The 12449-nt window shown below is 43.0% G+C and overlaps 1 protein-coding gene across 1 annotated transcript; it reads right to left on the minus strand.

Annotated features, from left to right (window-relative positions):
- Window positions 1–1728: 1728 nt before the first annotated feature.
- Window positions 1729–4298, minus strand: LOC144807678 (uncharacterized). Its single transcript, XM_078673316.1, has one exon. It carries the CDS (start codon window positions 3884–3886, stop codon window positions 2153–2155), a length of 1734 nt encoding a protein of 577 aa, XP_078529442.1. The 5' UTR covers window positions 3887–4298; the 3' UTR covers window positions 1729–2152.
- Window positions 4299–12449: the final 8151 nt, after the last annotated feature.

Genomic DNA, 12449 nt, shown 5'->3' on the forward strand with positions numbered 1-12449 from the left:
CATAGTCTTTGAGAGGACAATCAAGAGTACGCTGACCAGACACCTGGAGCACAACAACCTCCTGGACTCCTCCCATTCAGGCTTCCATGCCAATCAAAGCACAGAGACTGCCCTGATAGCAGCCACAGATGATATCAAAGCCCACCTGGACCTCAGTCAAAATACAGCCCCATCCTCCTCGACCTCTCGGCTGCCTTTGACATGGTCTCCCACCAGATCCTGATCGACAAGCTCCACCACATCGGAATCCAAGGAAATGCCCTGAAATGGATCGCCTCCTACCTCACCAGAAAAACTCTGAAAATCAGACTCCTGCCCTACTCCTGAGCCCAAGGACATCATCTGTGGTACCCCACAAGGATCCTCAATTATCCCCACCTTCTTCTACACTAACATGATACCCCCAGCCAACATTATTAGATCACACAGACTGAAAGTCATCTTCTACACCCACCTCACCAACTCCAGAGACAACTTACATAGGTGCCCGGCCAACATCACCGACTGGATGAAGCACAACTGCCTAAAACTCAACACAGACAAGACGGAAGTCCTCATCTTCAGTTACCAGGCATCTCCGTGGAGCGACGCATGGTGGTCAGCAGTCCCCTCCCTTACAGACCATGCCATGACTCACAATGCACATGTGCTGTAAGATCTTTAGATCTTGCAGCTCCCCATCAGCACCAGACAAATGATCACCCAAGCCCTGGTGACTAACTGGCTTGGCTACCTAAAAACTCTGTATGTAGGAATCAACACTAACCTCCAGAGACAACTGCAGACAATACAGAACTCAGCAGCAATACTAATCCTCAACCTCCTGAAGCAGACCCACATCACTCCCCACCTCAGTAAACTCAACTGGCTCCCAGTCTAGAAAAGAGGCAAGATACCGACCAATGCTTGTAAGGCACTCCACAACGAAGGATCGTCCTACATCAGCCAAAGTTTATTCTTTAACCAGCCCGCCAGACACCTGCATTCCACCTCCCTCTTGCTCGCTCACGTTCCCAGTGTCAAACCAGGCACGGAGGCTGCTCTTTCTCCCACCTGGCTGTAAAGACCTGGAATGAACTTCCCCTGCACTGGAGATCCGACTCATCAGTGAATCTGGAAAGAACTCAAGATCTGGCTGTTCAACTGATCAGCCCCTCCGGACAGCAACTCCTCCCCTGCGGCTTGAGAATCTCACAGATGATTTGCCGTGCTTAATAAATACCGATTGATTGATTTGAGTGCGCACATTAATATAGATTTTTCCCAGTGGGGACTTTGATGTTGTTTAGCTCTCCCTTGCTAACAAATGCCTTGCTACAATCAGTGCAGTCTTCAGGGTGGACTTTTGATGCTGCGTTAGCTTTCCATTTATGAATCAATGGTCACATTCAATACATTTATAGAGTTTCTGTCCTGTGTGAACATTCTGATATATTACATTTTGTTTTGTAATCAATCCCATGCCACATTATATTTATTAATAGTGTTTCTCCCTAGTGTGGATTTGTTGATGTTAGCTTATTTTTCCTTGGAAGACTTTATTACACTCTAAATACATAGGATTTTTTTGCCATGTAGATTTTCAGACATCGCTTCAGTTGTCCATTTATTATGAATGCTTTGTGGTATTCAATACATACATTTTCTCTCTTGTGTGAACTTCTTGATTTTGTATTAAATTTTGCTTTGTGATGAATGCCTTGTCACATTCTGTAAATTAATGTGGTTTCTCCCCACAGTGGACTTGATATTGTTTTAAATCTCCCTTTATAATGAATAGCTTGTCACATTCAGTGAGGTTGAATGGTCTCTTTCCATTTGGTATAAGTTCTTTGTCACATTTTGTACAATGATATAGTTTCTCTCATGTGGGAACTTTCTGGTGTATTTTTAAACTTTGCTTTGTAATAACTGCTAAATCGCATTCAGTACAGCCATATCGTTTCTAACCAGTGTGGAATTTCTGATGTACTATTATGTACATTCATAGGGTTTCTCCCCTGTGTAGATTATCTGATGTTGCATAACAAGTGACTTTCTAATAAATGCCTTCTCACATTCAGTGCAGTTGAATGGTTTCTCCCCAATGTGGATTTTCTAATGTCGCTTCAGCTCTCCATTTGTTATAAATGCCTTGCCACATTCAGTGCATTCATACGGATTCTCCCCCAGTGTGGACCTTTTGATGTTGCTTTAGCTGTTTGTATTTTATAAATGCCTTGCCACATTCTGTACGTTCATACAGTTTCTCCCCAGAGTGGACATTTTGATGTCGCTTCAGCTCTCCATTTGTTATAAATGCTTTGTCACATTCGGTACATTGATATGGTCTCTCTCCAGTGTGGACTTTTTCATGTCGCTTCAGCCCTCCATTTGTTTTAAATGCTTTGTCACATTCGGTACATTGATATGGTCTCTCTCCAGTGTGGACTTTTTGATGTCCCTTCAGCCCTCCATTTGTTGTAAATGCTTTGTCACATTCTGTACATTGATATGGTTTCTCTCCAGTGTGGACTTTCTGATGTTTTATTAGATGCGACTTTCTAATGTATGTCAGGCAACATTCTGTACATTGATATGGTCTCTCTCCAGTGTGGAGTTTTTGATGTCGTTTTAGCTCTCCATTTGTTATAAATGCTTTGTCACATTCTGTACATTGATGTGGTTTCTCCCCAGTGTGGATTTTCTGATGTTGCTTCAGCTGTACATTTCTTATAAATGATTTGTCACATTCTGTACATTGATATGGTTTCTCTCCAGTGTGGGTTTTCTGATGTTCCAGTAACTGGTGTTTTCTACTGTATGCCTTGTCACATTCTGTACATTTATATGGTTTCTCCCCAGTGTGGATTTTCTGATGTCGTTTTAGGTCTTCATTTGTCATAAATGCCTTGTCACATTCTGTACATGCATACAGTTTCTCCCCAGTGTGGATTTTCTGATGTAGCTTTAGAGCTCTATTTCTTATAAATGCCTTGTCACATTCTGAACATTGGTATGGTTTCTCCCCAGTGTGGATTTTCTGATGTCGTTTTAGATGTTTATTTGTTATAAATTCCTTGTCACATTCTGTACATTGATATGGTTTCTCTCCAGTGTGGACTTTCTGATGTTTTATTAGATGCGACTTTCTAATGTATGTCAGGCAACATTCTGTACATTGGTATGGTTTCTCCCCAGTGTGGATTTTCTGATGTCGTTTTAGCTCTCCATTTGTTATAAATGCTTTGTCACATTCTGTACATTGATGTGGTTTCTCCCCAGTGTGGATTTTCTGATGTCGTTTTATCTGTCCATTTGTTATAAATGCCTTGTCACATTCTGTACATGCATACAGTTTCTCCCCAGTGTGGGTTTTCTGATGTTGTGTTAACTGTCCATTTGTTATAAATGCTTTGTCACATTCTGTACATTGATGCGGTTTCTCCCCAGTGTGGATTTTCTGATGTTGTGTTAACTGTCCATTTGTTATAAATGCTTTGTCACATTCTGTACATTGATGTGGTTTCTCCCCAGTGTGGATTTTCTGATGTTGTTTTAGATCTCCATTTGTTATAAATGCTTTGTCACATTCTGTACATTGATATGGTTTCTCCCCAGTGTGGATTTTATGATGTTTCATTAGATGTGACTTTCTAATGAATGCCACGTCACATTCTGTACATTGGTACGGTTTCTCCCCAGTGTGGATTTTCTGATGTTGTGTTAGCTTTTCATTTGTTATAAATGCTTTGTCACATTCTGTACATTCATACGGTTTCTCCCCAGTGTGGATCATTTGATGCCGCTTTAGACTCTCCTTCCATCTGAACAATTTATTACATTCTGTACATTTATATGGTTTCTCCTCTACGTGGACACGCTGATGCTGCACTGGGTCTTTCATTGCAAAGAACACGTTTTCACAGTCAGTCCATCTATCTGGTTTTTCTCCAGTATGAAGTTTCTTATGTCGCACTTGCTGTTTTTTGGCCTAATAAATGTTTTGTCACATTCTAGAAATTCATATGGTTTTTCTCATGTGTGTTCTTTCTGATACCAGGTTATCTCTTCCTTCGTAATCAGCACCTTAGACTTGCTTCAGTATGTCAGTGTGTTGTGTCTCCAATGTCTATCAGCTGATATCTAAGAGCCAAGTACAGACCTCATTGGGCATCTTGGGTTTTCTGCTGTAGAAAAAGACTTCGGCGAGGCATTAGCCTTCAAGGGAAGAGTTTTTGAGGCACACTGTTTTTACATCACTCCCCACACCAGTGATGTTTAATAGCTTTACTTTTGACATTCATTACTGCATTTATTTCACCTGTTAGATTAAGAAAAAGAAACAATCATTAAGCTTAAATGCAAAACCCATCAGAAAAACTCATTGGCATTTAATGATGCATTTAAGTGTTCATATAGACAAGTGCGTTGAAGAAATCCTAGATTCCACTTTCAATGTAAAGATGCAATAGGCAGAGTAAGGGCATACGATCTTTTTGTGATCCCCTTCTATTGAGGAGTGTGGACTCAAGGAGTAACCAAGAGACCAGAGACTGTTGCTTGTTCAGTGAGTGAGATCTTCTCCCAAGAGACACTACAATGTTAAATCCACAGCAACAAGATGCCGCCCTTCTTATCCAGGGAACGGTTCCTATTATCAAACGGCCTAACGAATAATGCAAGATGGAACCGGTTAGAAAACAGGTCTCTGGTTGGCAGAGGTATGCACCATGTCCAAGTAGGGCCAGCAATCCTAGTCAGGGTAAGTCACAAAACAATTGCAAATTATTCTGTGCTCACCCCCTGGTAGCTGGGCACAGAGCAGGCATGCTTAAAAGGCAATGTTTAAAGGGTTTGTGCAATAACTCATGCAACAACACAGTGAATACCTCACAAAAAGACTCAGTTTAGAAATATAGAGAACATGTATCTGAGTAAAACAAGTCCAAAACGATAAAAATCAATCAAGTAGAAGCTGCGATATTGAATGTTGAAGAAAAAAAAGGTAATAAAACAATTGAAAGCAGGTAACACTAAAAAAGGTTATTTCAGATTGGTCAAGAGGGACCGGTGCAAATTCAAAGTGCAGGCCGACTACAATGGAGCGCAGAAAGACTGCAGGGACCCATTTGGGCCCACTGAACACAGTACCTTGGAGCTTGGGGTGCAGTGTGCGTGGGGAGACCTTGTGCCATCTAGCGGAAGAAACTTTGCAGGGCTTTGTGCTGCGTCACATCAGATTTGGCAGAGACTCAGCTGTAGAAACCACTTCTGAGGTCCAGAACTTGGAGGGGGCACCTCAGACACGGATAGGAAGGGAGAGTCCAGCAGCATCAGCAGAACTGCAGGAAGTCCTTTGTGTCTCTGACACTTGAGAAACAGGAGGCAAGCTAAAAAGCCCTTGGAGCACACTTTGGAGTGAAGACAGAGTCTAGCTCTCCTTCCAGGAGTCAGAGAGCTGCACTCCACAGGGCAACACACAGAAAAGCAGTTCTTCGTCAAAAACAATCCAATTGAGTCTTTTCTGCAGCACCCCAGTTCTTCTGACAGCGGTTCTGTGTAGATCCAGAAGTGACGGAGTTGACGGGGCCAGAGACTTAGCACTTACGTCCAAATGTGCCAATGATCTGAGGGAAACTCCAAAGAGTGGTTTTGAAGTGCACCAGTATCTCTTTCAATCCCAGCACTCACTCCAGACTACCAAAGGGAGTTATCAGTAATTTGTATGGGCCAGTTCACTACCCTGTGATGTGTAAGGGTGGGCCCCTTCCTCCCATCTTCCCAGGAAGACCCATCAGAATACAGATGGATGCAGATGGGTGCTAAATCACACCCAACCCCTGCACTGTCTGTGGCTGTCTAGACGGAATGCACAAAGGGGTCGGTCACCTAGCCCAGACGTGTATTAGAGACAGGGTATAAGGCACAAAGAGCAGTACAAGCATAGAAACGTCCACTTTCTAAAAGTAGCATTTTTAAAATAGGAATGTTAAATCAGTCTTTACCAGTAAAGAGGATTTATCATTACTATTCCAAAGATATGAAATATGAAACATGAAACGGCTACTCCTTTCCAATCAGGAATTACAGCTTATAGGTATTCTAAGGAATTCCCCGTTCTAGCCAATGAAAGTCGGCATTACAGCAGTGAAAACTGAATTTAGCTGTTTGTCACTACCAGGACATGTAAAACACAGAGTATATGTTCCGACTTTTACTTACATAGCACTCTCGTGTTGGTTTACCAAGGGCCATCCTTAGGGGCGACTAATATGTAAAGAAAGGAGATTTGAAGGCTTGGCAAGTAGTTTTAAATGTAAAGTTGATGTGGCAGTAAACTGCACACACACAGGCACTGCAGTGGAAGGCCTGAGACATGGTTTCAGGCTGCATATGTGGGTAGCACAATCAGTGCTGCAGACCTCTAGTAGCAAATAATTTGCAGACCCTGGGCACATGTAGTAACATAGATCTGAGTGACGCTGCAGGAATGCACCACAGCAGACACTCAATCTCCAACAAGGTATCCCCACCCCAGTTCTTTTAATACTTGATTTTTAATAAAATATTGCCCAAGGCATCAGCTGCGTGCCAGGTTTCCCAATGTACACCAAGCCAAACATAACAGCATTTAGACCAGAAGGAACGCATAGAGTAGCCTGTCCACATGTTGACAGAGTGCACACTATACGTCTACCTGCTACAATTAGGTTAATAAACAAGCATTGGCACAACCAATAGGTCTCGCTTTTGGGACCTTATAAGTGTTTAGCAATGAAACAGTTTCTGTTTTTGCACCAAGGATACTGTGCTGCATAACTAAATACTTATAAGGTCCCAAAAGTGAGACATATTGGCTATGCTAATGCTTGTTTGCAGCGGTGGTTGAATGTGTAGAGCCTGACACTACGAAGGTTGCTGATTTTACAAGCGATGCCTGGGCTCACAGTTAGCACCAATTTATCTCAAGAATGGAACAAAGATAAAGAATGATGAATTATTTGAAATTCTCACATTCCAGTGGCAGGAAGGAACATTGAATATTGATTGTAGGCATACATGTGTGCCAAAATGAAGAAAAAAAACGACAATAGATTTAAAGTGGCCCTTAAAAATGTCAAACTCATTCAGAGGACAGTATGTGCTGAAATGTGACCACGTACCGAGGGATGTTTTCCAGCAGCCGCAATGGATGTCACCTGATAACAGACCGTCAGACCTTTTAATAAAATCCCAAACTCTAGTCTGTGAAAGGCAAAGCCAATATGAAAAGCAGCCGCTGGCTACTATGGCAACATATAGGCTAGACGTTCCACTGCATGTATTTCAAAGCCTCGTGAGTAGAAACATATCAGACGTTGCTCTTTTGTAGCGCCGAGCGCTGGTTCTCAGGCTGTGCAGGCGCTTTTTAAAAGCTGCATTTTGTTTGGAACAACATGAAAGAAATATTCATTATTGCGATGTATTCATATGGCCTTTACCCGATTGGAGAGGAATTCGAATAACTCAGATAACAAGTTAACATGGTCAAAGACGCGCTTAGCGGTGAGGGTGTGGAAAAGTAAATTTTGCCATGTTGTATGTGCCTACGTGTTCCCCATGTTATGTTATATGTGCATGATCGATATGCATGTATCCCCCTCTGATCGATTAAAAGACGCAATTACAGTTGTGTCCATCTCTAGTATGCCAGTTTCCAGTTATCGTGAATACAACGAATATTAGGCCTATGTAAAGCTGCGTTGCCACGTTTTACAGTGTGCACGTTAATTCATTGAATTATCCCCGTTTCTAGGCCTCAAAAGGGCCCGGACTCAGATTCAGCTCCTGTTTCCTGAACCCTCTCCGAGGAGCGATACAGCCCCCACCTGTATCCCTGACCCTTAGCTTACTTTCATGCCTCGCAGTGCCCGGCTCGGCCTGGCTCTGCCTCCCAGTCTGCCAAGAGTATGTTATGTTTCTAGTTATCAGTCCAGCCCTCCTTCTCTGCATTCCTAAGCTACTGAATCGCATCAATAGTTTCCGTCATGGTCTAGCCTTTATGTCTCCATGTAAGAGAAATACTGTATTAATTTCATTTAATATTCCTCGCACACGCACTACATGTAGAATTATGCATGCACCAGTCTTAATGTCTGTTAGCCTTTTACCCTGATAACTTTTGGATTCTATCAACATGTACTCTAAACACTAGATACTAGATATGCCTGGGTACATGTCGCTCTGACACTCCAGACTTTCGTCTCCTCTTCTAGCGCAGAAGTCATAGCCCCCCAGTTCTCCCTAGTAACACGTCATTGTCAGTTTGCGCGCACCACTAGGTTAGAGGTCCCAGCTGCTCAGGTAGCCCCCTCCATGTTTCCGCCCCATTTATGACATATTCTGTTACGTTTGCACCACATGTCTATGTATACGCCCTGTACACGCCTTCTTGTTACTTCATTTTGCCCTTATCTTTCGCGACTGCTACAAACTCCGCCTACTGCTACGCCTACTGTATTGAATGCAATGTATTTTGTTTAACTATATATATTAATGTTCTGTTATTAAAAGTTGTGCGCATCATTCCCAGATCCGGCCCGGCAGCTGCCGGGCCCTGCCATCCTATTCCCGTACAGGCTGTCCTGTCCCTGTCCTTTATGCTTGATTAAAGCCTGTCAACTTCAGCTACCTCGTATCTTGACTCTTATTTATTGAGCTACCTGTTTATTGATTATAGTCAAAAATAGATCCGGTAATAATTTATTTATTTACCACATAATGGCGCCCGAATAGGGACTTGCCCTTTCCCCACGCGCCGGAGAAGCCACGCAGGCCCCCTGATCCTCTGCAGCCGTGACGGAACCATACCGTGCACGTGCAGATATTTCTGCTTCAAGTATCCCTCAGGCCCACGGAGGAGACGGAGGTTGCGGTCCAGCGTCCAGACGAGGCGGTGGAGGAACGCGGCGAGTCCCGACCAGAGCCCAAGCCGAGAGTCCAAGGTCCGAGGTATCCGGAGGCCCACCTGTAACTGAAGTCCGAAGTCCGTCCGTCGTCGTAGCAGCAGTCCAGTCCAGTCCGAGGCCTTCCGTTCTTGCTGCCCGGTGAGTACCGTTGCTGGGGTAGTATCTAGACAGGGTCAATTAATTTGTCTCTGGTCCGTGGGTTTGGGTACACAGATCCAACACGAAGTGTTCACCTAGGTGGGCGCGGGTCCTGACGTGTCTCTTTATGGGACCGGTAAGTTTCGTACTGTTTTAGCAGTGCATCTAGTCATTCTAGTAAGTTTCTGTCCTAATAAGTTCTGTTCTCAAGAAATTCATGTGTTCTGTTTTCAGTATTTCAGTTAGTATTCTGTCCGAACTGTTATTTTAAATGTTATTCCATGTGTCTTTAATGTAGTGGTATGAATGATTCGTTTTTCAGTTATTATTGTGTTTATTGTGTATTGTATTGTGTCCAGACTCCAGCCTAGTTATGCCTCTGTTCTCAAAGTTACATCAGTTAAAAACTAGAAAAGGTCTGCTCGAGGAAGCAGCATCCTGTCCCGCCTAGGGACAGTCCAGGTCATTTTATGTATCACAAGCATGGCATAAGTGCCATATTATATCTAGATTTATGGGTGGAGTACACCAAAGAATTAGAGGAAAAGTATAGATGGCCCGTATCAGGTACGTGGGATGCCGAGTGCATCATGCGAGTAGAAGAAGCATTATGGAAAAAGAAATCTAGACAGTCCCAGAAAGATGCCATCGAGTTATGGCGCAAAGAATCTCATAAAAGAACCGAGAAAGAAATCAGAAAGTCTGAATTAAGTAGAGAATCCTCAGAAAGAGCCCAAGAAAGGGAATTAATCGAAGTAGGTGAACGAGTTAAAGCCGAACAGTCAGACAGACAGAGAAATGCTCTTATTAAGGGTATGTATCCTCTTCTTGCCGAGGGCTTGCCGAAAGCAACCCCGGAAGCACCATGTAATTTTCCGCCGCCATTAGTTCCGATTAAGCTACGTCACAAACCGACCGCAGCTGATATTTTTCTCTCGTCCTATTTGGACGACACAGTCCCCGAATATGCAAATCCTGTTCCGCCAGCTCCTGTAAATAATGTCATTCCTGTTCCTCCAGCTGTGGTGTTGGGTTCAAATCAGGCCTACATACTCTGCTAAACTCTCGAACGCCTTAGTATAGAAGTTGGCACGGACACTGGAAAAGGTAAAAGACAAGTTTATTAAGACCCCATGGGGTGGTGATACATTCCTACAGCACCCTTCGGCAATGTAAGAAGTAGCACACCGAACATCGGTGCGCGACCTCTTTTATATAGTTTAATAGCAATAAAAAGATAGGCGGTTACAAGTTACACATTTTAGGTACATATAAGGTCATTTTTGGAACACAGCCAGCACGTGGGAGGAGTTCAACGGCACTGGTCAGTTAGTGTGAACATTCCTAAAGAATGACCAGTTGATGCATAGTGCGCATGTGCGCTTGACCAGTACTAAAAATAGCCTGTTGCCGAGCAGAATAGTGACCATGGGTATCGAGAAAGGACGAAAGGGCACACTGACCACGAGGCAGCGTGTTCATAGGAAACGGAAGTCAGAGGGATTCAAAATGGCCCCCGTTCGTTTTGGTCAAGTTAACAGAAAAGACCGTGTAGCTGTGCTAAACGCTAACTCAGGAGCTGCCAAAACACGACAGACGGCCCTTTTAGCGTTTAGCAAAAGCTACCTCATAGTGGACGTAGTCAGAATGTTCATCCTCAATGTTAATAGCCATTATTTTCAATACTTCATCATTGATCAGTTTCTCTTGCTTATCAATAGCTCGTTTGGACGGAATACAGGCTGTGATACATACAGAACATAATGTAGGGCCACATTGAATACATAGACAAAGGAAAAATAGTACTCCAATAAAAACACAGAGAATCGTTAATAATTTCCAACCCCAAGTACTAAGCAGGGTCCAGAACCAACCAGAAAAGGTCCATGTTCCATTTTCTGGGTGGATCTCAGCAGCTATCTTATGTAATTTTGTAATCGAATCATATACAGAAGGTGAGTTATCTGGTACGTACACGCAACAACTACTTCGATGACGCGGCATGCTCCACCTCTATCAGCTAGTATCACATCTAGAACCATTCGATTCTGGAGCGCCACAATTCTGGTAATTTGCAATTCCTCAGTAATATTCCCTAAAGCGGAGGCAGTTTCGTTAGCGACTGCTTCCACCACACGCGTAAGCCGCCTTATCTTCCTGCTATTCAGTGCAGCTCCTACGAATGAGAATAACCCCAAATTGAAATCTACATATTGTTGTAAAGTGGTATCAGTCTGGTCTATTTCATCAAGATCTACTGTTCGTTTGACCCTGTTTAGTATGAAATCATGGTACAGAACGTAATCATTGTGGTACATGGGAGGAGCAATAAATACAGGTGGTAATACAAAAGCTATATAACACGTTCCCAACCATCCCAATGGTAGACGATGGTATCCCTTATTTCCACAAATGAAATATGTGTTATGTGAAGCTACAAATGCAATTCCAATTGGTGTATCAAAGGTAAGTGTAATATTACATTCACTGCGGCCTACCTGTACTTGTACCTTTATTTCTAATACACAAATCTGCTTTTGTATCAATGACTGTTATCATATGCGAGCTCGTCACATTTATAAGTCTTTGATTCGTATATACACGAGGTGTAGAAACATTGTCCGGACGGTACTCTTCCCATTCAAACTTAGTTCCTTCAGCGTGTGGATAGCCGTCTTTGTCGTTATAACATATTTTATTCAACCGAAAAAGTAGTCCACCTTTCGTTGGCCATCGCAGAGTAAAAAGAAGAGTGTACCAAGCATGACAAGAACCATTATGAGAAAACGGGAGAGGAATGAGTGGTGTTCCTCCCTTCTTCTGATGTCCGGGCAACATTCCACATACCCAACAATTGGACGTGTTGGTCATGTTATGAGTATGATGCAAAATCTTAATAAAGCTGTTATTCAAATAAGTCTGCCTATGTCTTTCTTCGTGAAAAGGCAGAGTGAAATGAAAATGTTCAGATGGACTTGGAGTGGTGGGCAGCAAATGTTCTCGTACAGGAAACAACAGTTCTATAGTCCAAGCTAATACTGCGATCACCACTACGGTCAAGACAAACAAAACAACACCAAGAATTCTCCCTCTTCGTGTCGAAGGAGATGTCATAGTTCACAAAACAATACTCTTCAAGAAAACAACACTAAGCGGGAAAAATAAAAACGATGGTTCTGAACCGAGGCTGCCGTTGATTTGTTCTCCGGGATTCAAGACGGGTGTCGCTACACTGGGCAGAACTGATCCCCCCCCCTTGATATTCCCGGCTTCCGTTTCACAAACCTCAGAGCGGTTACCAACCAGTTTCAAAAACACAAAAGGAATCTTATTTCCTGGGGCGTAGATTGTACTTCACTTTATCAGAAACAACGTGGTCCG

Source organism: Lissotriton helveticus, chromosome 1_2 (assembly GCF_964261635.1).
Source record: "Lissotriton helveticus chromosome 1_2, aLisHel1.1, whole genome shotgun sequence".
Classification (NCBI taxonomy): domain Eukaryota; kingdom Metazoa; phylum Chordata; class Amphibia; order Caudata; family Salamandridae; genus Lissotriton; species Lissotriton helveticus.